A 25,941-nucleotide genomic window follows, 5' to 3' on the forward strand; every position below is an offset into this window, starting at 1 on the left:
CTTCCGGCGGGAGGCGGGGCTTCCGGTGGGGGAGGCGGGACTCCGACGTGCGAGACGGGGCTTCCGGCGGGGAGGCGGGGCTACCAACTGTGAGGCGGGGCTCCCGGGGTGCCAGGGGGGCTTTCGACTGCGAGGCGGAGCTCCCGGGGCGCGACGGGGGCTCCCGGCGTGCGAGGCGGGGCTTCCGACTCGGAGGCGGGGCTCCCGGAGGGGAGGCGGGGCTCCCGGGGGAGGCGGGACTCCCGGCGTGCGAGTGGGGGCTTCCGGCGGGGGAGGCGGGACTCCCGGGGTGCGAGGCGGGGCTTCCGCCTGCTAGGCGGGGCTCGGGAGTGCTCCCGGCGTGAGAGGCGGGGCTCCCGGGGCGCGAAGGAGGGCTCCTGGCGTGCGAGGCGGGACTTCCGACGTGAGAGGCGGGGCTTCCAGCTTGTGAGGCGGGGCTCCAGGAGGTCTGGGCAGGCTCTCTGCTTTGCTCTGGGCGGCAGGCGGAAAGTTGAGCTGTACCAGCCGCCCGGCGGGGGAAGGCCGGCCCGGACCATCCCACTTGCGGGGGGCTTAGACACCACAAGCTCTTCTAGGACGCGGGTTTCCTCGGTCCGTAGTCTAGCATTCCATTGTTTCCAAGGGAGGAGGGCTGTCCCGACGATTTCGAGACCCCTGACCAAGCGGAGTGGAGCGTTCGCTCGCCGCCTGGTCCCAGTGGAGCCCGCCAACGGGCGGGGCGGGAGGGGCCCCGGAAGCCGGCTCGTGCACTTCCGGGTCGGGGAGCGCGCGGCGGCGGCGGTAGCCGGGCCTAGTGGTGACTCTCGTTCGGGCGGCGACGGCGAGCGCCCGGAGCGGCCGGCGGGGCGCGAGGTTCCGGGTACGTGCGGGGTTGCGTCGGCCTCAGGGCCCCTGCCCCGCCCGGGCCGCCGGGCCGCCTCCGCGCACCGCGCGCTTTGTCTGCGGCCCGCCCGCCGCGGTGAGAGGCCTGCGCCGGGCGGGCGGGCGGTGGAGCGGGCGGGCGGGCGGGCGGTGGAGCGGGCGGGCGGGCGGGCGGTGGAGCGGGCGGGCGGGCGGGCCGGCAGGGCGCCGGGAGGCCTCGCGGGAGGCCGGGCGGGCGCGGGGACGCGGGCGGCCCCCTGGCCGGCGGGCGGGCGGGCTGCCGGGCTGGCGGGGGACGCGGCGATCCCCGTGCCTCGTCCCGTGCCGCCCTCAGCCCCGCTGCGCGCCCCGGCCGTCGCCGGGCAGGGTGTGTCCCCGCTGACTTGTTTCCAGCCTCTGGTCGTCATTGCTTCCGCCGGCCTCGTCAGCGTTTCCGCGGGCCCGCGGCTGACGGGGGGTTTTCGCGTTCCCTGGGTCGTGTGATCTGCACAGCAGCCGCTCGGGAGGAGGTGCTGTAGGGCCGCTGCTGGAGATGAGCGGATTGGCGCCCAGAGAGGTTGCCGGAAGTCAGCAGGGTCACACAGCCCCGAGCGGCGGCGCCGAGCCAGGGCCCCGCGCCCTCGGACGCCTACGCCCTGCCTATTTAGCGGGCCTCTTTCTACAGTATTATTCGTGTGAAGGTTTTGCTCCTTATTTCTACAAGAGCGAAGTGGTAATCTGGTCGGCAAACTACAAATTGGGCGACGCCTGATCTCTGGTCACCTGGACGGATCTTGAGGCTGCAGTGATGTTTCACTTGGGACTCGGTACACCTTTCCTCTGCCCTGGGTCGCTCATTTTTGTTTTTGATAGGAAGCATTTTGAGTAAAATAACAGCAGCTGGCATCTTTTCAGCAGGCACTTTCACCAGGCTCGTGGTAAGGCCCCAACACAGCCCACCTGGTTTTCATCTTCCCGGTAGCCCTCCCCTCCAGTGTGGACTCTTGGTGTCTGCTGCTCAGCCCTCCAAAGACCTTTGTGAACCCCTAGTAGTTGTTTTATTTCCACAGTCATTTACATTGTGGTCGGTTGTGTGCTAGTTGGTGAATAAAGTAACAAAAGGTGACAGCTAAACTGCCTGCAGGCTTGTTCCCAGCCAGGTGAGGGCATGCAGGTTCTGGTCCCAGCACGACCGCTGGTTACCACACATCACAGCTTTCAGGCCCCAGCACAACTGCCAGATACCACACATCACAGCTTTGAGCTCTTTGATGATGGTTGGAATTGCAAGTGCTTTGGGTGTCCTGAATTTGAAAAGAGAAGGGGGATAGGCTTTCTGGTGTTTTCTTTTCCTTTAATTCCCCAAAATCTGGAGACGAAGCAGAGTCTCCATCCATCCCACAGCTGCGTGAATGGCTGTGGCTTTCCTACAGAAATGGCTTGCTGGCCCTTTGGTAGGGGTGGGGGTGGTGAGCCAGAGAGGGCAGGTGTGTGTGAGCTGGGGCTGTGGGTGGGTCCCTGTTCACCTCGTGTTCTGACCGCTGAGTTCCTGGCAGGGGATGGAGGTGGCTGGTCATCCCAAGTTTCAGCCTCTTCCTTGGCGTCTGCGCAGAGGTGTTTGCTCTGGAATGCTCCGACAGAGGCTGCCTGGGTTCTTCCTTCTGCCCTGGCGAGAAGGCCCTTCTTGCTTCTGGCAGCAGCGATTTTCTGACGTTCCGGGAGGGGTGTGCTGCTGGACAGAGGGGCGTCAAGGGAGGCGGAGGCGACATGGGGCTTCCCTGGTGTTTTTGTGGCCTCACCCCTCCTGGCAGCCCTGAGGCAGGCCCTGCCGCTGCCCCCTTTACAGGTGGAGGAACTGGCCAGGTCACAGTGCATCAGGGAGAAGCCAGGAGCTGTGTGTGTGTGTTTTTGAGCTCGTGCATATGAAACGTTATCAGTGAGGATTTGCACTTGCAGTCAGACCCTAAGACTCCTCTCAGCTCCGTGGCCCCTCGGTGGCCTCAGAGGTGATGTTTCCTGTGCCTCGAAGCATTTCCTGAAGGTTCGTGTGCGTGAGAATTTCCCTGTGTTTCTCTAGGGCAGGGAGTGTGTGCTCTTTGCTCTCGGCCTTTGCGCCCAGTGAGGGCAGGGTAGATGCTGGAGCTGGTGACCCTTAGTGGGGTTCCTCGTGGGAGTGGTCACAGCTGTGCCAGAGAGTTAGAACGTTTACTTACCTGAAAGCTGTGGCCACTGCTTGGCCTCTTTGAACGTGCCCTACAGAGAGGTGTAACCAGAGTCAGCGTCTCCAGTGGGCATCACATGGAGATGCCAGGGAGCCATGCACCTGCTTCTTGAACACCTTTGTCACCAGCGTGTTTGATCACCTCTCCATGGGGCCAGCAGGTGGCTGGCAGGGTGTGCAGTATTTCCCTATGGGAGGTGGTGGGGCCGGCTGGGGCCCTGTCTGGGAGTGTGTCTGTGCCCTTCGACCTACTGAGTCCTCTGTGGGATGAGGAAGTCCAGTGTCAGCCATTCAGAACGATGCAGGCCCTGTGCCCTCTGATAAAGAGGTGCTGGCACTCCAGAAATGCATGGTCAGTAGGCCTGACAATGTGCCACCCACCAGCCTGGACCTTATGACCAATGGCTCTTGGGACACACCTGGCCTTCCTGCAGAGTGCACCTGCTGTTTGTGGCAGGGAGGATGGCTGCGCTCCACTTTCCATATTCACCCACCTTCTCAGAGATCCCTGATCCCAAGCTGCGGGGAGCCCTGGGGCTCCGTTGCATCTGGACTCTGGGGAGCAGGTTTGGATTTCTCCGAGTAGAGAACAGATAAGGAGTGTGACATAGGCTGCACGCCTTCGACAGACCAGTGGCCAGTGTTCAGCCGCTGTGCACTCAGCCCCTGGCACGAGGCACAGGTCTTCCTGTCTGCACCCTCCTGGAGGCCGGAGCCAGCTTTGCTGTGACAGCAGGGCACCAGGGTAAGGGAACAGAGCGGCAGCAGCCAGGGGCTCAGTGGCCTTGGCGTGGCCCGAGTTCCTGGCTCTTGTTGTGCCATCCTCTGCCCTGGGGTCCTCCCTGCTGGCCACGGACCTGGTCTTAATGGGGAGCATATGCTGTTGAGGGTCCATGCTATGCCTTGCTGGATCTCTGGTGACGCCTGTGAGCGGTGGTTCCTTTGAGGACTGCTTATGGAACAGAGGGTTGTGTCTGATGAGAGAGGAACCGTGCGTGCTGATTCGTCCTTATTGGGGGACCGAAGCTTGAGGACCTGGCATGGAAAGCGTGGTATTGAGGGATGGGAGGAGGATTGTTTCGAGCTACATCTGTGATGCCATTTGTGTAAGTCTCCACGTTATTCTCCCAGTGGTCTTGCAGAGGGGGCAGGACAGACCCACAGTGGAGTTTCACCGAGAGGGGGGCTGGCGTCCCGCTTCTCAACCCTGGGCGTCACAGGGACTCTGGGTGTCTGGCATGGGCTTGGCAGAGCTTCACTGTGGGCGGTGGCCAGGTGAGCAGAGGCAGGGCCTGGCCCACGTTGGCTGGAAGCGGCATGCTGCGGTTGTGAGGGAGGTTGTGCTTGGCCTCTGGGCCCCTGGTGACCCCTTGTTGGAAAAGTTCTTCTGTGACTCCACTCATGGTGCTTTATCCGTTTCGTTAATGCCTGACACGGGTTCGTGATGCATGTTGAGGTGCCCTAGGTGCCTGCTCAGACACAAAGGCATTTCTAGTCACAGGCCGAGTTAGGTTTGTCATAACTCAGGGGCCTGGCCAAGTTGTTGCCTGCTATGGATATGGCTTTGTAGATAGGAACCAGTGTCTTTGTGTTTATGCACAACTCTGTGGTACGCATCACATCTCATTGGCTTTGCTTCTTTGCTCTACAGGAGGGGACGGAATGCCACCAGGGACCTGATTCGTAGGGAGCCTTGTAGCTCGGGAACAGTTTGGAAATTGCTGTGATCTGGTTTTCTTCCAGAGCTGAGCTCCGATGCCCAGCCATGGACGACGACAGCCTGGACGAGCTCACAGAGCGGAGCACAGGGCCAGGTGGACGCCTGTGGCCCAGCCCTACTGCCCTGGCCAGTGATCCTGGTGAGTATGGGGTGGGGGCCGTGGCATATCTGTCCCAGGATGGCAGTGTCACCTCCTCTTTTCTCTGGGGGTGGGTCTTGGTCTTAGCTTGGGAGAAGCAGAGTTCCTTTGTAGCGGTGTCTGCACATCTAGATTTTCAAGTTTCAGCCTTTTAAAAAATTTACTTTTTGATTTTAACTTTTGGAAGTAGCGCTTCCTTTTATTTTTAACATGAATTATAAAGTGCAAATAGAGTAGAAAGACACATTTCCCGACTCCTTTCCCTGCTCGGTCCAGCATTACTGTGCCCAGGCAGCGCAGGGGCCTTGGCACCTGGCCGTGCTCTTGCAGACAGTCCATGACCTCTGTTGACGCTGCCCTGGGCCTGTGTTCTCACTCCTTTTGGTCTAGGAGACAGCAGTAATGGGAATGATGGGGACTCTGATGATGACACAGGCAGCCAGCAGAGGGACAGCACAGGAGAGGACGAAGAGGGGATGTCCGAAGACGAGGATCTGGAAGACAGTTCTGGTAAGGGAGCAGATGTTCTCGGTGAACTCGAGGCCTGACTGGAGGGGTGAGGAGTAGGGAGACCCTCTGTGTGCCGGCCTCATGCCAGGGGGCCCCCATCCCTACAGGGACATGCGGCAGGGATGGCCGCCCCGCTTTTATTGTAGTCTCTGTTTCAAAGTTGGGTTTGATGACAGGTCAGCAGGTGTCTTCCCGGTGAGGGCTGGACGTCACAGCATCTAGGGCCATTGAACGGCTCGGGCAGCAGCTCTGCCTAGTGTCAGGTGACCTAGCGACCAGGTCTCTGAGCGCTGACCCTAGTGGCCTGTCATGGTGGGCCTCCATGGCAGCACGTCTCCTTGTGCCTTAGCTTTTTGTCTCCTCGCCCGCGGCCCCCATTGTGCCTCGGTGTCAGGGCGGGCTCTTTGATAACGTCTCTGTTTTCTTTTTTTGGAGCTCCTGTTTCTCAGCCACTGTTCTGGGGACGGCCTTAGGGGATGTGGGTCTGATTGTTCAGGGTGGTAGCAGCACCTTTAGTCTGCTGGCAGTCATGATGTTCCTCCCTACTTTTCTGGAGAGAGACCCTGAAGTCTTTTGCTGGGCAGGGAGGGGCAGGTGTCTGGGCCAGGGCTCTGAGGGCCTCACTGCTCTGTCCCACGGCCAGTCCCTCTTTTCAGTTCTTTGCCGCAGTCCTGAGCCTCCCGGAAGTCCACAGAAAGAATCAGGCCGTCTGGTTTCCACCTGCTCCAGCTCCCTTGGCACGGGGCTGAGCAGGCACCCCCATTGACCATCCTCCTGAGTCTTGTGGATGCCTCTTTATTAATTTTTTTTGCGATGAAACAACCGCTGCAAATTTAGTGGCTCAAAACAATGTGCTTATTGTCTTACAGTGTCTGTGGGCCAAGAGTCTGGTGTGGGCCAGCTGGGTCCTCTGCTCAGTTCTCACGAGGCTGTGCCTGAGGTGTCAGCCAGGCTTCATCCCTGTCTGGGGTCGGGGGCTCCAGATGCGTGGTGCTGGGGCTGCTGAACGTGTTCCTCCTCTGGCAGCTGCTGCAGCAAGGGTGTCAGACAGGGTTGCCAGCAGCGGTCATAGCGGTAGGGCTGCAGGGAGGGTCTTTGTTGGGTACTGCTCCTGCTGGTGAGTGGGGCCACTGCTTGACTCTGTCCCTTGATGGTGAGCGTATGTGCTGGCCAGCGTGGGTGTCCTCTGTACGCTGGCCAGGCTGGCGCCCCTCACATGGAAATAGGCCTTCCTGAGAGCACAGCTGGGGTTGGGACACCTGGTCCTCCCCACACTGGGCAGCTTTTCCTCTGTTTATCCACTAAGATGCCAACGTTCTGTCCTTTTCAGGTTCTGAGGACTCTGAGGAAGAGGATGTGGAGGCCTTGGTGGCCGCAGCTGATACTCAGAAGAGGAAGCTGGAAGCAGACGGAACACTCAGCTCTGACAGTGAAGCTGAGAGCTGCCCAATTTGTCTCAATGTGTTTCGAGACCAGGCTGTGGGCACCCCGGAGACCTGCGCCCACTACTTCTGCCTGGACTGCATTGTGGAGTGGTCCAAGGTGAGCAGCCCTGCGGCCTCCTTTGCTGCAGCTTCCAGTGTGTACAGGTGACCAGACTGTGCCACCCACTTGCTGGGCCTGCTTCTCAGCTTGGAGGCCTGGGTCAGAGCCATAGGGTCCTAGAGGGCCCACCCCATTCCCCCGCTGGTTGCGGGGCCACGGGGAAGCCTCTGTGAGGTGCTCTCTGTTTGTCTGCTCTCTGGGCTGTGGGGAGCCCTCTGTGGGGTGCTTTCTCATGCACTGGGTGTGGAGGTATGGGAGGAAGGCAGTTGGCGGGCTCACATTGGGGGCTTGGCTACAGAGATTCTATAGGAGCCACAAGCAGTTTGAGGCAGGTGTGTCTCCTAAGACAGTTACGTGGTGCCCAGGTAGGCCCCCCTGGGGTGCAGGGTATGGTGATACTAGGATTACTTCCTGCCTTAGTTTCTGACCATCTTGGAAGGTGCAGAGAGCACATGAGCTGTCATCTAGCACGTCACGCTGGTGGCTAGCAATGAAGGCCTGTTTTTAAACATAAGGGACTGACAAGAAACGTGTGTGTTTCCCATTTCATGAATACTCCTCAGGAGCAGTCCCCTAGTCTTATTTTTAAAATGTTTATTGTGGAAAATTTCAGAGGAATAGAACAGTACCAGGGTGCGTGGGGCGTGACCCAGGGACTGGTCGCCCAGCTTCACAGCACATCCACCTCTGCCTCCTCGTTTCTTCCCCTCCCATCCCTCGCTTGGAGATGCATGAACTCGGGCAGTACGTGTAGCAGATCAGAGCCCTCTGCTGTCCACCCCCAGCAGCTCTGACAACAGGGTTGTGTCCTCTGGCACATAGGCCCATCCAGGTCCATTTTGCCACATAGTTCAGAAACGATGGTGTGTCTGGCTGCTAGGGTTAGGCCTGGTCTGTTGGCTGACGGTCTATAGTGGCCTCTGAAGTGCTCTTCTGTCTCTCACGTTTCCTGTTCATTTGGGGTAGATCTAGAGCCCAGATTAGATTCAGGTTCAGCTTTTTTTGGCAAGTGAAGCCTTCCCTTTAAAGTGAGAAAACGCAAGGGTGTTCACCGTGTATTTTCTAGTCTGCGTTATTCTGGGTTACCATAAGGAAAAAATAGCAGTGTAAGTATTAGGTGGGAAAAGACAGTATTTGCATATAGTGAGCTTATTCAAGTGAATTACTGGAATGTCAAGTTCAGCAGGATTGCTGGACACAAGGTTAATGAAGGTGAAAAATTATAACGTACCTAGAAATGAACCTAAGAGAGACTTGTAAGAAGTTCGAAGAGCTTGTCCAAAAACCATTGAGAGAGTGAAGGAGGGCAGTGCTCACGGGAGGGAAGTCTCATTGTACAGGCAGCAGTTTGGATGTAGGTTCCATCAGCGTCAGACAGGACCTTCAGAGCACCTGACGGGGGCCGTAGAATTTGCCCAGGAGGGTGAGACAGCACCAGGAATCACCAAGATGATTTTGAAAAAGGAAGACATCACCAAATTGGACATAATATCTATAAAGGAGTAGTGATGGAAAACGTCGTCAGTAGAGGAATGGAAACGTGGGATGTGCCTGAGGGCCTGATGTCAGCTGGACACCCAGTGCAGTGTGAACGTCGTCCAGACTTGGTGCGTAGGGCTCTGGCGCAGTGGCGTCAGTGGATAGATCAGCTGACACTGTGCACATACACACCCACGATGCCAGACGGAGCCGAGGGTAAAGTCAGAAAGGAAGACTCTGAAGGGGGCTCCTTTGTGAGGATGGGAGGGTTTCTTTTTTTTTTTTTTTAACTTTTATTGTGTTTTAAGTGAAAGTTTACAAGTCAGTATCTCGCCCAAAAACTTATATACACCTTGCTACATACTCCCAACTGGTCCCCCCATAATGAGACAGCCCGCTCCCTCCCTCCACTCTCTCTTTTCATGTCCATTTCACCAGTTTCTAACCCCCTCTAACTTCTCATCTCCCCTGGGAGGTGGGGGATGGTTTCTTAAAGATGCTGCCTTCACACAGCATGAGAAGAGAAGACAGAATAGGCAAGGAGTACCTGAGAGTGCTCAGTGTCAGGTAACAGGGAGGGGCAGCCCCCACCTTGCTGCAATGGCCCAGGCACCAACTGACTACGTTGAGAGGGCGGGAGGTACCGACTCACAGGTGGCTGAGGGGTCAGTTACACAGCCACAGAGCTTTGTACGCACCTCATGAAGACTTGTCTGCAAATGAGCCACAGTCCCTTCTAACTTCCAGCCCGGTCAGTGCCGTCGTGACTGGCCACTGTGCCTGTGGCGGGTTGGAGGTTACCCTCGGCACAGCGCTATGCTGTCCTGGGGGAAGGTATTTCTGTGCTCCACTCTGGGCAAAGGAGCCAGACAGCTGGCGCCACGGGCTTCCAGGCGCAGGAAGTGCCAGGAGACGTGCCCAGCTGCAGTGACACCAAGCAGGTTGGAATGGGCCGGGAACTTGGGGTGATGGAGACGCTCTGTAGCGTGGTGGCGGTGGCTGTGTGGGGCGCACGTTTCTCAGGATGCTTTGACATGAATACTTAACTGAGGATTGCGAAGCTAAAAGCTTCGTGTCAACACCTGTCAGTAGAGGCAAGGAGTAAACGTTTGCGATACAGGTATGGTTGGTGTCTATGGTACGAGAAGAAATCCTAAAAATTGACTAGGGAACGTCAAACAATATCATGGAAAAGGTGGCAGAGGCTTAGAACAGAGGCTCACGAGGAAGGGCCTGGCCTAGCCACTTAGTCCAGGTGGTCCTGGCTGAAATGACGGCCCAGCCACCCTCCTCTTTATGTTATTTTTGTCTGCGCTTGTCACTGATGTGCCGTGCGCACACACGTGTATGTAGTATTTCTTTTTTTTCTTCCTTTATCTCCCCCTGGGATGTCAGCTCAGAGAGGGCAGGTTACATCTGCTTTGTTCACTGCCGTCTGCATCTCCGGCAACCTGGCCTGGGCTTGGCACGTGGTGGGGACTCAGTAGATAATTTTCCGTGTAAGAGGGATCTTTGACCTTTAAATGAATTCTTCATTTTGAACGTGGTCTTGATGGGGAGGACTGCTCTATAGGACTGGGATGTCATTCTTGTTTCTTACAGAATGCCAACTCCTGCCCAGTGGACCGGACTGTCTTTAAGTGCGTTTGTGTCCGAGCCCGGTTTGGTGGGAAAATCTTAAGAAAGGTAAGTGCTGGTGCTGTGTTTCAGGTTTGTCACGTTGGTGCCTGTCTCGTGGGGAATAGCATGCTTTAAAACGCTGATTTCAGGAAGTGAGTGTTGATTAAAAGTGCTTTAGGGGTCAGTTAAAATACCCTGGCCGTGAACTTGAAGCCTGAATGATGAGATTGGCACTTGAGCTGCCGTGCTCTCTCCTGGTCCTGTGGCACCCCAGTGGGCTGGGTGGGTGTAGACACCGGCAGCTTCTCGAACCTCCTCTTGACAGAACTCTCATCCCCTTTGTAATTCAGCTTCCCCCTGGCCTGCCCCCTTGAGCTGTGGCAGCTTCAGAGAGAGGGAAGGTCGGAGCCCAGGCTCAGGTGGGGGCAGCCTCCTTTGGATCATGGTCATTTACACTTAGGGCTGGAAATAGGGTGGTGGTATGTCTCCCGTTGTTGATAACTGCATCAGGAAGACCCTTTAGGGTATGCTTTCGGTCTTCTGGATACTGGGGAAGGCCACGGGGTGATTCTGCAGCTAAGCACCTGCTTTTTTTGTTTGCAAAGTCCATGGAGCCTTCTGAGCGCAGATAGTAGGCTCGGGCCATGGCACGCCCAGTTTTTACAGGGCTGCTTCCGTGGGGTTGGACCCTCATGGGCATGGCCGCAGGTTCTGTGGCTCTGGGTTATGCTGGAAGAGGCAGCCATGTTTATGCTTCTGGTTCAGCGCTCACCTCTCTGTAGATCCCAGTGGAGAACACCAGAGCCCCTGAGGCTGAGGAGGAAGACCCCACCTTCTGTGAGGTGTGTGGTCGCAGTGACCGGGAGGACCGCCTCTTGCTCTGTGACGGCTGTGATGCCGGGTAAGTGGGACATCCTCGGGGGCTGCAGCTCACTGGGCAGTGAGAGCGTGTTGGGATCGGGGTCCCCTGTTCTGCACTGTGAAGGGGTGGGCGCTAGTCGTGAATTGGTGAGTCCAGCCCTGGAGAGGATTTTTAGAGGTACCTGTTAGGAGCCTCCACCACGGCTGCCTCTTCTGTTTCATGTTTGTAACCATGGGCTGCCTACTGTACACCCCGAGCATGGTACAGCCTAGCTCGGCACCACTTGGGTAGCTGGGGTGGCGGCAGGCATCTGCAGGTTCCGTCTCTTACCTTGAGGGCATCTCCACTTTTCTCCAGAAAGTAGTTGGAGGCTCTGCAGAGTTGCTGGGGCTGGAGCTTGCCTCCTGGGCCTCACCCTCATCCCTCGATCCTTGCTTGGCCTCTCTGGTTTCTGTCAGACCCTCCTCACTTGTTTAAACCCCCTACCTGTAACTTCCTGTGGGTGTTACTGCTGTACACGTAAGAGTGTTTTTCTGTTGTAAAATTGTGGTAAGAAGATTGTGAAAAACTTCTCCTTTGGGATATGGGTCCCCAAAAGCTATTGAAAGAAATCATTGGGGCTGGTAAATCGGAAACTTTCTCTTGGGCAGAAAACGACAGTTTCAAGAGGGGTGCTGTGCAACAGCCAGAGGCAGGAGGCCTGAGCCATTGTGGGGGGCGGGGGGGCAGCCTGTGCTCCTATTCCCGCCCCCATGGCTGCTGTAGTTGGCAGGTTCTCCTGGTCCCCCATACCACCCACGTGCTCACTGTGGTCTGCGTGGGCAGTGGCCGGGAGCCAGTCATGGCGGGAGACGTTGCTTGGGACCTTAGCAGCAGCCGCTGACAGTCATGAAGCTCCATGAGGGAGCCCTGGGTGAACCGTGTTAGATTTGTGGAATCCTTCCAAAGAGGGGGTGACTTTTTCTTGTTTTTGTTTTTTTGAGTGGAAAGAAAGATTTTGTTAGAATGAAGGTCCCCGGAGTTTTTCAGGACTCTGTCCGCGTGAGCATGAGCACCTATTTCCCTGTGAGGACCCCTCCTCCCTCTCTACCTGCCCATCTTCCGCTTTTCTTGCATGGAGTCCCAGGGCCTGGGTCCTGGCGGGGCCACAGCATACAGCGCCTCGTAGATGGGGATCTGCGGGCACAGGCTTGTCCCTTGCTGGCCTTGCATCCCGCTCCGTGATCTGTGTTTGTTCAGTTGATTGAGTTAAGGCTGTAGTTTTCAGGGACATTTTAGTTTGGCTTTCTTTCCTTGTTGATTTTTGCCTAACGTCAGCAAGGGCTTCGTGGGGTGTCTTCTGGTCCACAGCCTTCTTTGGGGTGAGTTTGGGCACAGCTGGCCTGGACCTTGAGTTGGGCTGCGTGGAAGGGCAGCAAACAGGGTGGCACTGGGAGCTGTTCCTTCCAGTGACTTTCTTTGGAGATTTGATAGGAGCAGTTGAAAAACATGCCATGGTTAGGTAATGCTACAGTTTCCTTTTGGCAGACAAAAACTTAATTTTTTTTTAGTTACTCAAATAGGAGCTGTGGGGGTGTGAGCTGCCACCGGTGGAAACTTCTCGGGGACATATTGTGGGCCACAGTGGGGTGGGAGGTGTGGACGCTGCCAGAGATGAGCACCTCCGGTAGAAGCTGAGGCTGAGGTGGTTCCTGCTATGGTCTGTCCTAAACGCCCAGAGCACAAACTTGCAAAAAGTCTGTTCGCTCGCCTGGCCCTGCTCAGAGGAGTCAGTGCCCCAGGCCTGAGGGGATTTGCGCAGGTGTATCTGTACCTGGTGTGCTCCTGGGTAACGACCCCGTAGGAGGGCAGTGACCCTGCAGGAGGGCCAGGCCAGGCAGCCTAGGCAGAAGAGGGGAAGAAAGGGTGGTGTTCAGCCACCTCGGATGGTGTTTCGAACGTGTGGCACAGGGGCCTTAGGAGAGGACATGGCCTCTGCTGACATGTTCTGGGTAGGGTGCCTTGCAGATTTGGGGAGAACCTGGATACTTTGCAGCTCTCTCAGTTGCAGGTGTTGGGAGTGCAGCTGTTTGTTTGCTTGAGGCACCCCCACGCTCTATGTCCTCTGCCCCTGCAGGTACCACATGGAGTGCCTAGACCCCCCACTCCAGGAGGTGCCGGTGGACGAGTGGTTCTGTCCAGAGTGTGCTGCACTGGGTGCCGGCCATGGTCCTGGTGAGACGAGCGGCAGTCCCCGAGGGGCCTCTGGGCAGATTTGCCACCTGTCGCCCCTGCTGGTGGGGCTGGAGGAGCACGACCATGTACCGCTGAGTATCCCTGCTCCTGATGGTGTCGTGGGGCCGGGCAGGCTTCCTGGCTGGCCTCTCCGTGGAGGCAGAGCCCTGTGAATGTGCGGGAGGATGTGGTGTGCAGGTGCTGTGGCATGTAAGCCCCTGTTCTTCCTTCTTTAGACCCGGGCCATGTGAGTGAGGAGGAGGTCACTCTGCTCTTGGCCGATGTGGTGCCCACCACCAGCAGGCTCCGGCCCAGTACGGGCCGGACGCGGGCCATCGCCAGGACACGGCAGAGCGAGCGAGTGAGGGCCACCGTGAACCGGAACCGCATCACCACCGCCAGGAGAATCCAGGTGGGTGCTCTGGTACTGATTTCCTCGGCACCATGCCCTACCTGGGCCCTGCTCCGAGCCAGGCCTGTACGAGTGCCCCAATATGGGAAGGGGGCAGAGTGGGTGATGGGATATCCCATCCTAACCAGTGTGCAGGGGAAGAAACAGGCCAGGGCAGGGCACCTCTGAGAAAGCGTGGGGCTGGTGGGTTGGGCAGGAACGCAGAACAAACCGAAGCCCAAGGTTGCGTGCCATAGCCTGTAGCTCCATCCCCGGTGCGGCAAGCAGTCACAGGCGCCCTGATCAGGCTGGGGGCTGCACCTTGACTGAGCCGGGGCGATGCTCTGATGGGCCACTTGGCTCTGGACCTGCCTGCCATGTTTGTCTATGGGAAGTGAGAGGAGGGGTGCAGTCCGGGCCTGTTGCTCCACAGTGAACTTCGGAGGGGGTGTGTGCAGGGCTCCAGCAACGGATCTGAGGTGGCGACGTCTCTCCCTGGTGTGGCTCTGCTCTAGAGTCCTCACGTGGGTAAAGGCGTGTGGTACAGCAGCCATTGTTGTGTGTGTCCGGACTGGTCCCCATGTGCCTTTGCCATGGCCCTCGCTGTCAGGGAGTGCTGCTGCCAGTTCTCACTGGTTTTCTCTGACCCAGCCTCGAGCTCTCAGGTGGTTCTGCCCGGGTGGGTCCCGGTTGGAGTGTGGAGGAGGTGGGCTGCCCTGCTGATGGCACCGTCTCCTTTGCCATGTAGCATGTCCCGAGGTACCTGATGTCTTCTCTGCTTGATGAGACAATTGAAGCTGTCGCCTCTGGTCTGAGTACTGCTGTGTATCAGCGACCTATGACTCCGAGAGCCCCTGTGAAACGGAAAAGAAAGTCAGGTAAGACTGGGTCTGGCAACTCCTGGTTGAATCACCTTGTGTGTGTGTCTGGGCTTGACACTGGCGGACTTGCCACCCACCTGCAGCACTGCGTGCTGATTTTCAGTTTCCTCCTTTCTCCAAGTTTTCTCATTCAACCAAGAATATCACACTAGAGGCCCCCCCAGGCCCATAGGGCGGTCTGGTTTATTTCTGTAAATACTCACCTTAGGTAACACACGTCTTGCAGTAAGTACCCCTTCCCAGGGGCACTTGGGCGCCACAGCTTCTGTCAGTAACTGTTCTTGCACGTGTATCCTCACACCCTGGTGCTTCTGTTGCTATCAGATAGAATCTAGAAACGGTGCTGGGGAGGCCAGAAGGTGTGGAGATATGTGTGTGTGTTTAATTTGAATAGCTATTGCTCGGTTGGAAACCTTGGTGGCGTAGTGGTTAAGAGTTATGGCTGCCAACCAAAAGATCAGCAGTTCGAATCCACCAGGTGCTCCTTGGAAACTCTGTGGCGCAGTTCTGCCCTGTCCCATAGGGTCACTGTGAGTCAGAATCGACTTGATGGCAGTGGGTTAATTACTCGGTTATTTTTCAGCAAGGTTGTGACAGTTCACAGTTCCACCAGTCTTTGTGTGCACAAGTGCCTCCTTTGCCACACTGCCCTCAGAAGCAGAGAGTTCACATGACTCTCTGTGCAGCCGGGTGTGTGTCCCGCAGTTGCAAGCGCAGTTCTCTGAGTTTGTGGGTCAAGCTCCCCACGTTCCGTGTCCTCACAGGGTCTCTGTTTGCTCTCTCAGTTCCTCGGAGCTCTGTGGAGACTCCCCTTGCATCTGGGGTGGTTGTCCTTCCTGGCCGTGTGCTCTGGTTGCTCTGGTGTTCCTCTTATGCAGGCGGTTTTCCTGATAGCTTTTACGTGCTAATGTTACTTTATGTCAAGTGCGTCATCATCTCCTTTTAAGTAGATGGGAAGCTGAGACGGAGAAGAGGTAGCATGGCCTTGTCTCCCAGCTGGGGGTGTGGCTGTTCAGTGGCCTTCTGCCTTCCTCAGGTGAGCCGCCCCGCCGTGACCGTCACAGCGCTGCAGACGGGACTCTACAGCCCTCTCTCCCTCACTGAGCCAGTTCAGAAATCACCTCCTGTATCACTCTGGGTGACTTGGGCTTGGGGCTGAGACTGAAATCTTGCTGAGTGAGAAGAACCATCCTCAGCTACCATTATCTAATATCAAATGGCTTTGAAGATTATCTTTTGCTGCAGGCTTGTTAATAAATTCAGTCCAAAGTTAAAAGGCAAAACAGCACTTATACGGGAAACTTATACTGTTGCTGTTAGGTGCCATCAAGTTGGTTCTGACCCTGCATACAACAGAACGAAACGCTGCCTGTTCCCGCACCATCCTCACAATCGTATGCTTAGGCCCATTGTTGCAGCCACTGTCAGTCTGTCTCGCTGAGGGTCTTCCTCTTTGTTGCTGACCCTCTACTTTATCAAGTATGATGCCCTTCTCCAGGGACTGATCCCTCCTGACAACATGTCCAAAGTAAGTGAGACGTGGTCTCGCCATCCTTGCTTCTAAGGAGCATTCTGATTGTACGTCTTCCAAGACAGGTTTGTTCTTTCTTTTGGCAGTCCACGGTATATTCAGTATTCTTCTCCAGCACCACAGTTCAAAGGTGTCAGTTCTTCAGTCTTCATTATTCATCGTCCAGCTTTCGGATGCATAGGAGGCCACTGCGTCAGGGAATCTTAGTCTCCAAGGTGACGTGTTTGCTTTTCAGCTTACACTGTGGTAAGGTCTTTCCAAATGGCCAGTCACAGTGCGGTAAGGTCATTCCAAGTGACCAGTCACACCGTGGTAAGGTCATTCCAAATGATCAGTTACACTGTGGTAAGGTCATTCCAAATGGCCAGTCACACTGTGGTAAGGTCATTCCAAGTGACCAGTCACAGCGCAGTAAGGTCATTCCAAATGACCAGTCACACTGTGGTAAGGTCATTCCAAATGACCAGTCACAGTGCAGTAAGGTCATTCCAAATGACCAGTCACAGTGCAGTAAGGTCATTCCAAATGACCAGTCACACCGTGGTAAGGTCATTCCAAATGATCAGTTACACTGTGGTAAGGTCATTCCAAATGGCCAGTCACACTGTGGTAAGGTCATTCCAAGTGACCAGTCACAGTGCAGTAAGGTCATTCCAAATGACCAGTCACACTGTGGTAAGGTCATTCCAAATGACCAGTCACACTGTGGTAAGGTCATTCCAAATGACCAGTCACACTGTGGTAAGGTCATTCCAAATGACCAGTCACACTGTGGTAAGGTCATTCCAAATGACCAGTCACACCGTGGTAAAATCATTCCAAGTGACCAGTCACACCGTGGTAAGGTCGTTCCAAATGACCAGTCACGCCGTGGTAAGGTCATTCCAAATGACCAGTCACACCGTGGTAAGGTCATTCCAAATGACCAGTCACACTGTGGTAAGGTCATTCCAAATGACCAGTCACACCGTGGTAAAATCATTCCAAGTGACCAGTCACACCGTGGTAAGGTCATTCCAAATGACCAGTCACACTGTGGTAAGGTCATTCCAAGTGACCAGTCACGCCGTGGTAAGGTCATTCCAAATGACCAGTCACACCATGGTAAAATCATTCCAAGTGACCAGTCACACCGTGGTAAGGTCGTTCCAAATGACCAGTCACACCGTGGTAAAATCATTCCAAGTGACCAGTCACACCGTGGTAAGGTCGTTCCAAATGACCAGTCACGCCGTGGTAAAATCATTCCAAATGACCAGTCACACTGTGGTAAGGTCATTCCAAATGATCAGTTACACTGTGGTAAGGTTATTCCAAATGACCAGTCACACTGTGGTAAGGTCATTCCAAGTGACCAGTCACAGTGCAGTAAGGTCATTCCAAATGACCAGTCACACCGTGGTAAGGTCATTCCAAATGATCAGTTACACTGTGGTAAGGTTATTCCAAGTGACCGGTCACACTGTGGTAAGGTCATTCCAAGTGACCAGTCACACTGTGGTAAGGTCATTCCAAATGATCAGTCACATTGTGGTAAGGTCATTCTAAGTGACCAGTCACACTGTGGTAAGGTCGTTCCAAATGACCAGTCACGCTGTGGTAAGGTCATTCCAAATGATCAGTCACACTTGGTAAAGTCATTCCAAATGACCAGTCACACTGTGGTAAGGTTATTCCAAATGACCAGTCACACTGTGGTAAGGTCATTCCAAGTGACCAGTCACACTGTGGTAAGTAAGGTCTTTCCAAATGACCAGTCACAGTGCAGTAAGGTCATTCCAAGTGACCAGTCACACCGTGGTAAGGTCATTCCAAATGATCAGTTACACTTGGTAAAATCATTCCAAATGACCAGTCACACTGTGGTAAGGTCATTCCAAATGACCAGTCACACCGTGGTAAAATCATTCCAAGTGACCAGTCACACCGTGGTAAGGTCGTTCCAAATGACCAGTCACGCCGTGGTAAAATCATTCCAAATGACCAGTCACACTGTGGTAAGATCATTCCAAATGATCAGTTACACTGTGGTAAGGTTATTCCAAGTGACCAGTCACACTGTGGTAAGGTCTTTCCAAATGACCAGTCACACCGTGGTAAAATCATTCCAAATGAGCAGTCACACTGTGGTAAGGTCATTCCAAATGATCAGTCACATTGTGGTAAGGTTATTCTAAGTGACCAGTCACACTGTGGTAAGGTCGTTCCAAATGACCAGTCACGCCGTGGTAAGGTCATTCCAAATGATCAGTCACACTTGGTAAAGTCATTCCAAATGACCAGTCACACTGTGGTAAGGTTATTCCAAATGACCAGTCACAGTCACACTGTGGTAAGGTCATTCCAAATGACCAGTCACACAGTGGTAAAATCATTCCAAGTGACCAGTCACACCGTGGTAAGGTCGTTCCAAGTGACCAGTCACGCCGTGGTGAGGTCGTTCCAAGTGACCAGTCGCGCCGTGGTGAGGTCGTTCCAAGTGACCAGTCGCGCCGTGGTGAGGTCGTTCCAAGTGACCAGTCGCGCCGTGGTGAGGTCGTTCCAAGTGACCAGTCGCGCCGTGGTGAGGTCGTTCCAAGTGGCCAGTCGCGCCGTGGTGAGGTCGTTCCAAGTGGCCAGTCGCGCCGTGGTGAGGTCGTTCCAAGTGGCCAGTCGCGCCGTGGTGAGGTCGTTCCAAGTGGCCAGTCGCGCCGTGGTGAGGTCGTTCCAAGTGGCCAGTCGCGCCGTGGTGAGGTCGTTCCAAGTGGCCAGTCGCGCCGTGGTGAGGTCGTTCCAAGTGGCCAGTCGCGCCGTGGTGAGGTCGTTCCAAGTGGCCAGTCGCGCCGTGGTGAGGTCGTTCCAAGTGGCCAGTCGCGCCGTGGTGAGGTCGTTCCAAGTGGCCAGTCGCGCCGTGGTGAGGTCGTTCCAAGTGGCCAGTCGCGCCGTGGTGAGGTCGTTCCAAGTGGCCAGTCGCGCCGTGGTGAGGTCGTTCCAAGTGGCCAGTCGCGCCGTGGTGAGGTCGTTCCAAGTGGCCAGTCGCGCCGTGGTGAGGTCGTTCCAAGTGGCCAGTCGCGCCGTGGTGAGGTCGTTCCAAGTGGCCAGTCGCGCCGTGGTGAGGTCGTTCCAAGTGGCCAGTCGCGCCGTGGTGAGGTCGTTCCAAGTGGCCAGTCGCGCCGTGGTGAGGTCGTTCCAAGTGGCCAGTCGCGCCGTGGTGAGGTCGTTCCAAGTGGCCAGTCGCGCCGTGGTGAGGTCGTTCCAAGTGGTCAGTCGCGCCGTGGTGAGGTCGTTCCAAGTGACCAGTCGCGCCGTGGTGAGGTCGTTCCAAATGACCAGTCACACTGTGGTAAAGTCTTTACAAAGGACCAGCCGCACTGAACATTTTTGATGTGTTTATTTGCCGTTTGTAAACCTTAGTGAAATGTATACTCAAATCTTTTGCCTAGTTTTTAATTGGGTTGTCTTCCCACTGAGTTGTTCGTAGGAGTGCTTTGTGTATTCTGGACGCAAGCCCAGTATCACATATATATGACTTGCAGATATTTTCTCTAGTCCCTAGCTTGTCTTTTCATTGTCTTCATGGTATCTTTAGAAGAGGCAAAAAATTGTTAATGTTGTTGAAGTTCACTTTCTCATTTTTTTCTTGTATGGATCGTGTGTTGGGTGTCATATCTAAGAACTCTTTGCCTGGCTTAAGATCTTGAAGATTTTCTCCTGAAGATTTTATAGTTATGACTATTACGTTTAGGCCTATGATCCATTTTGATGTAATTTTTATGTACGTTATGAGCTGTTGTTAGGTGCCGTCGAGTCGGTTCTGACTCCTAACGACTCTCTATAAAATAACCAAACACTGCTGGGTTCTGCACCACCCATGCCATGCGCTAAGGGTCTGAATTTGTTGTTTTCTTGTGGCGATCCAGTCTTAGCACCATTTGTTAAAAAACTATGCTTTCCTCACTGCCTTGGCAGGTTTGTCAAAAACCAATTTTCCCTAACTGTAAAGGTGTGTTTGTGAAGCATTAATTCTGTTCATCGATCTGTATGCCTCCTTGTGCCAGCACCACATTGTCATTATTGGAGCTTTATAAAATTTTGAAATTGAGAAGTGTGAGTACTTCAACCTTGTTCTTTTTTTATCAGAATTGTTTTTGACTAGTCTGGATTGTTCGGATGTCCGTGTAAACTTCAGGACCAGCCTGCTGGGATTTTGATAGGGATTGCATTGAATCTGGAGTCCTGGTGGTGCAGTGGTTAAGTGTTTGGCTGCTAATCAAAAGGTCAGTGGTTTGAATCCATCAGCTGCGCCTTGGAAACCCCATGGGGCAGTTCTTATAGGGTTGCTGTGAAGCAGAATCAACTCAATGGCAGCGAGTTTGATTGCGTTGAGTCTGTGCATCAGTGTGGGGAGAATTGTCATCTTCACAGTTATCGAATGTTCCAGTGCACAGACACAGACTGCTTCAAATTACCTAGATCTTTAATTTATCTCAGCAGTCTTTTGTAGTTTCTAGAGTGCGTGCTATACTTCTTTTGTTAAATTTATTCAAAGATATTCTATTCTTTTTAATGCTGTTATACACGGAATTATTACCTTAATTTTGTTTGGAATTGTTTCACAGCTAGTGTATAAAAGTATAATGGATTTTTATAAGTCTATTTTATATCTTGGTACCTTGTTGAACTAGTTTATTAAAAAAAATTATTAGTTCTAGTAATTTCTTTGTGAGTTTCTTAGAATTTTGCACATAACAGAATCATGTCATCTGTGAAAAAAATTTTTTTTTATTTCTTTTCCAGCCTGGATCTCTCTTTTTTTTTTTTTTTTGGTCTTATTGCACTAGCTAGGACTCCCAGGACAATGTTGGACAGAGATCGCAGTGAGAGTGAACATCCTTGTCTTGTTCTTGATCTTTAGGGGAAAGCACTCAGCCTGTCACCATTAAGTGTGATGTTAGCTGTGGGTATTTTATGGATGCCTTTTTCCAGCTTGAAGTAGTTCCTTTCTGTTCCTAGTTTGTCCAGACTTTTTATTGCGAATGCGTGTTGGATCTTGTCACATGTTTTTTCTGTATCTGTTGAGATGATTACGCAGCTCTTGTCCCCGTTCTGTTACTACGGTGCATTACATAGTTGACTTTCAGGTGTTAAACCAACGTTGCATTCCTGAAAATTATCCTTCTTGGTTGTGGTGTATAACCCTTTTTATGTATTTCTGGATTCAGTTTGCTAAAAGTTTGTTGAGAATTTTTGCATTTCTATTCACGAGGGATATTTGTCCATAGTGGTAACTTTGTCTGGTGTTGGTATCAGGGTAACACAGGCCTCCCAGGAAGGGCCAGTGAGCGCCTTCTCTCCGCCTCTAGTCTGAAGACTTTGCAGAAGGGTTGTTGGCTTTCCTCTAAGTGAAGCCCTCTGGGAAGAGTTTAAGTTACTAATCCACTCTTCGTTTAATTCCGTTCTGGTTTTCTAACCCTTTATTTGTGTCAGTTTTGGTGATTTTTCACATTTAGGAATTTGTCTGTTTCATCTATTTTATTTGTTGGCGTAAAGTTGTTGGTAGTATTCCCTCATAAATCCTTCTATTTTCTGTAACACGTGTAATGATTTTCCCCCTTTCATTCCTGAGTTTGGTAACCTGTCTTTTCTCTTTCCTTCTTGGTTAGTCCACCTAAAAGTTTGTTCAGACCTTCTCAAAGAACCAGCTTTTGTTTGATCTTAACACTGTCTACTTCAGATTAATATTGCCTCTGGTAACGTTTGGGAACTGCTCCAGCGTAGCTCTGTTCTCTGTATCCCACATCCTTTGGGCTGTGCCATACAGATGACATCTTTATATGTTATAAGCCAAACAGGACAGTTTTTATACTGTCTTTTCCATTCGTATATAAGATAACTTTTACCGTGCTCTTTATTTCTTCATGTGGACTCTTTGTGTGGCCATTTTTCCCCTTCGCCTGATGGACTTTTCTAGCCTTTCTCGTAAGGCAGATCTGCTAACGGTGAATTTGCTCAGTCTTTGTTTATTTGGGAAAGTTTTTATTTTACTGCCAGCTTTGAAGGGTGGTTTTACTGAGTGTGGGACTCTTGTTTGACGTTTTTCTTCCAGCGCTTTGAATGTACCACCTGCTGCTTCTGCCCTCCATTGTTTCTGATCAGAAGTCAGCTGTCAGTCTTCCTGTGGTTTCCCTGATTTTTTTCTGGCTACTCAGGATCTTCTCCTTGCTGTGGGTTCTCAGCAATTTGGCTAGAACTAGCCTTCAGTTCCTGCCCTGCTCACCACAGGTGCACACTCCCTGCTCTCACTCTTTTCTGTCTGTGGATTCTCTTTTTTTCTTTTTGTTGTTTGAAAAAAACCAAGTCATTTACTACTTAGGGTTCCCAAATCCCTGTGATTTCTGCTGTTTTTATCCCGTGTCGTGTTGAGCTATCCCTCTGTCCTCGTCTTTTCTACAGGGCAGGAGTGGATCCCAGAAGCTTGCTCAGACCCCTGATGGCTGGATACAAGCCGGTTCTCACTGCGGTGATGCTGCTGGTCTGGGCAGGACCCTCAGGAAGCCTCCACCGTGGTTTTGTGACCCTGGCAGATGTTTGTGATTCTTACCTAGAACCAGTAGTTCACTGGGGTTGCAGAAGAGCAGCCCTTGTGTCTGTCACCCCTTACTTGTCAGCCGTGGCACTTACAGGAGAGCAGCGTGGACCCTTGAGGCTTGCTTTGCTCACCAGTTTGCAGATGATGCATTGGCTCTCTGCCGGTCTCCAGAGGTGAACGGTGGTGGACTTGGTGTCCTCGTGAGTCAGGAGGCACCTGTGTACCACCCACGGTGGCCTGGACAGGAGCACGACTCCTGAGTCCTTCAGATGGCTGTGCTGGTTAAAGATAATATCATTCAGTATCCAATGTTCAGGTGTCCCAGAGGGTCCGAAATGTTTTTTTGACTGTTAAGTTACCCAGGAACTAACTGGTGTCCTGTGTTATGAATGGTTGGTGATTCTCAGTTGTTTGGTTCTCTTCCATCTTTTTTTCCTAGCAATTGATTTATTGAAGAAAGAGCATCGTTCGTCTTGTACACCTTCCTGCTGTCTGGAGTTTATTGATTATATCCCTGTAGTATCTTTTTTAAAATGCTTTTATTTTTAATCTTTAAATACTTTCATGTTTTCTAAGAATGTGGACATTCTCACTGTTCAGTTATTAGAGTCAGGAAATGTAACTTTGAAAAAGCGCTGTCGTCCAAGCCACAGTCCAGGTTCGGCTGTGTCCTCTAGTCTAGGATTCTCTTCCGGCTTACGCGCTGCATTTAGCTGTCCTGTCTCTCTAGCCCCCTTTCATCTGCGGTAGTATTTCCTGTGGCCTGTCTTTGTGCTCTGTGGGACTTTTGTGCTGTAGGATGTCCCTTAACTTGGGTCTGTCTGGAGTTTCTTAAATTCAGGCAGGAGCACCCCTAAGGTGCCCTGTCCTCAGAACATCCTATCCGGTGGCTCTTTTTCACAAGATTGGTAGTTTCTACTTTGACCACATGATTCCCCACTGCAAAGCTGCTCTTCTTTCCTTGTAACTAACAAGTACTTGTAAGTATACAGGTAACTAGGGAGGTGCGAGGGCTGAGACTGAGTATGTCCGGTTCTTCACCACACTCCCCTTGGTTTTAACCTCCTCAGGTGATAGGATCTGTCACTTCTCTGTTTTTCAGTTGGCATTTTGCTCTGAGAAAGAGCTTCCCCTCTCCCCCACGATCATTTATTTTGAAATTTTTACTCTTTTTGTTGTTGTTGAGAATACACACAGCCAAACATAAACCAAATTAACAGTTTCTGCGTGTCTAATTCAGTGACGCTGGTTACATTCTTTGAGTTGTGCAGCCATTCTCACCCTCCTTTTCTGAGTTGTTCCTCTGCCATTAACATAAACTCACTGGCCCCTAAGGTTCCTGTCTAATTTTATGCATTGCTGTTGTCACCTTGGTCCCGTATGGATAGTTCCTAAAAGAGGACAGTGCTCAAGGCAGACACTCTTTACCAGTCAAGGAAACTAGTTGGTTTTAAGAAGACTTCAGGAGATATTTTTGGTTTAAGGTTTCAAGATTATCTCAAGGCAATAGCTTAGGGGGTTCAGAAAGTCTGGAGTCCATGAGAATTTGGAATTTTGCTCTGGATTTTCTTCCTTTTGATCAGGATTCTTTGATCAAAATGTTCAGTAACGGCAGCTGGGCAGCATCCATTCTTTTGGTCTCACGGCAGAGGCGACGGCTGTTCGCGGAGGCAGTTGGCCACACATTGCGTTTCCTCCTGCTCTTTCTGACTCTCCGGCAGAGGCGACGGCTGTCCATGGAGGCAGTTGGCCACACATTGCGTTTCCTCCTGCTCTTTCTGACTCTCCTTCCACCTGCGTTTCCTCCTCCTCTTTCTGACTCTCTGGCAGAGGCGACGGCTGTCCGTGGAGGCAGTTGGCCACACATCGCGTTTCCTCCTGCTCTTTCTGACTCTCCTTCCACCTGCGTTTCCTCCTCCTCTTTCTGACTCTCTGGCAGAGGCGACGGCTGTCCGTGGAGGCAGTTGGCCACACATTGCGTTCCCTCCTGCTCTTTCTGACTCTTCCGGCAGAGGCAACGGCTGTCCTTGGAGGCAGTTGGCCACACATTGCGTTTCTTCCTCCTCTTTCTGACTCTCCTTCCTCCTGCGTTTCCTCCTCCTCTTTCTGACTCTCCGGCAGAGGCGACGGCTGTCCGTGGAGGCAGTTGGCCACGCATTGCATTTCCTCCTCCTCTTTCTGACTCTCCTCCCTCCGTTGCTCCAGGCGAATAGAGACCCGTTGTTGTGCCTTGGGTTCCCCTGTGGTTATTTACTTGAAGCATGTGGACTCATGGATTCTTAGTTTGTTCAGTGGGTTTTACAAAAATCAGTTTTACTAAGTTACAACTTATGTACAATAAGAAGTGCACTGGTTCAAAGCGTGTACTTCAGGAATTGAAAAATGTATACGCACTTCTGATAAATGTAACTACCAGCCACCCAGTGTATAGAACGCTTAGCTCACCCTGAGAAGCCCCTCCTGCCCTCCGCGCTCGGCCCCGCCACCAGGCTGACGCCACCGATGTAGGCTACCCTTACACGTTAGCCTTGGCCGTTCTCAGCCTCCACGTAACGAGGTCGATAAGGTCCTGACGTGTGTGCTGTGTTTTCTGTGCAGCGCAGTGTTTTTGGACTCTCTCTCTGCAGCTGCGTGCCTGTAGTTAACTTCTTTCCCTTGTGTGGTGGTTCCTTTACCTGCTGATGGACATTTGGGTTATTTTCAGTTTGGTGCCTTGAAGAATCCAGCTGCTGTGAACATTACACAGGTGCTTTTATGGACAGATGTTTTCAGTCTCTTGGGCAAGTGCAGAGGAGTAGAAGCTCTAGATCAGAGGATCAGTGTAAGCTTCACTTTATGAGAAGCTGCCAGACCATTTTCCAAGGTTGTTACACCTTTTTCTGCTCCCACTAGCAGGCTGCAAGAGCTCCAGTGACCCCACACCCTCACCAGCACATGGAGTCGTCAGGCCGTTATATGTTCACTGTACTAGTGGCGTGTAGTGGTGTCTTGTGGCTGTAGCATCTTTTTAATGCGTTCCTCTGCCCCCTATGTCTCCTGAAAATGGGTAGCTTTCTTGCTCTTTGGTGTGAGGCGATGTTCCAGGCTGTCTTCATGCCTCACAGGAGTCTCTAATGTGGAGTTGGCCGTTTCTACTAGGATCCCTCGCTCTCTGGTGAGAAATCCTATGTAGAGACCAGTCTCTGCTCACTGCTGATGGCCTTTCAGTGGGCAGAGCCAGGACATACTTTTTTTTTTTTTTTAATTAAAATACATTATAGGGTCATACTGATACTTGTAGTTAAAACTCAGGACTTTAGGGCTCTACTTAACTTTGTATCTTGAATCTGATGTCCTTCATTTCCTGTCAGAAATCCCAGTTCTCAGCACTGATTAATATAATCACACATTTGTCTCATCCCAGTTACAGAGACAGCTTCT

General features: G+C 52.9%; 1 protein-coding gene across 4 annotated transcripts in view; it reads left to right on the top strand.

Moving 5' to 3' along the window:
- Positions 1–482: 482 nt before the first annotated feature.
- PHRF1 (PHD and ring finger domains 1) overlaps positions 483–25,941 on the top strand; it is a 35,495-nt gene continuing 10,036 nt past the window's right edge. Inside the window, exons 1-9 of one of the 4 annotated variants that reach the window (XM_064287501.1) lie at positions 483–591; positions 4,805–4,920; positions 5,311–5,430; positions 6,761–6,972; positions 10,057–10,140; positions 10,857–10,975; positions 13,053–13,150; positions 13,387–13,562; positions 14,290–14,419. In XM_064287501.1, the coding sequence (XP_064143571.1) occupies positions 4,827–4,920; positions 5,311–5,430; positions 6,761–6,972; positions 10,057–10,140; positions 10,857–10,975; positions 13,053–13,150; positions 13,387–13,562; positions 14,290–14,419 (1,033 nt within the window). In that variant the 5' untranslated portion in view covers positions 483–591; positions 4,805–4,826. Of the gene's footprint in view, positions 592–760; positions 860–1,232; positions 4,921–5,310; positions 5,431–6,760; positions 6,973–10,056; positions 10,141–10,856; positions 10,976–13,052; positions 13,151–13,386; positions 13,563–14,289; positions 14,420–25,941 lie in introns of those variants that run through there. The other 3 variants (XM_064287500.1, XM_010602357.3, XM_064287502.1) reach the window with 3 other exon arrangements.

Source organism: Loxodonta africana, chromosome 7, assembly GCF_030014295.1.
Source record: "Loxodonta africana isolate mLoxAfr1 chromosome 7, mLoxAfr1.hap2, whole genome shotgun sequence".
In the NCBI taxonomy this organism is placed as follows: domain Eukaryota; kingdom Metazoa; phylum Chordata; class Mammalia; order Proboscidea; family Elephantidae; genus Loxodonta; species Loxodonta africana.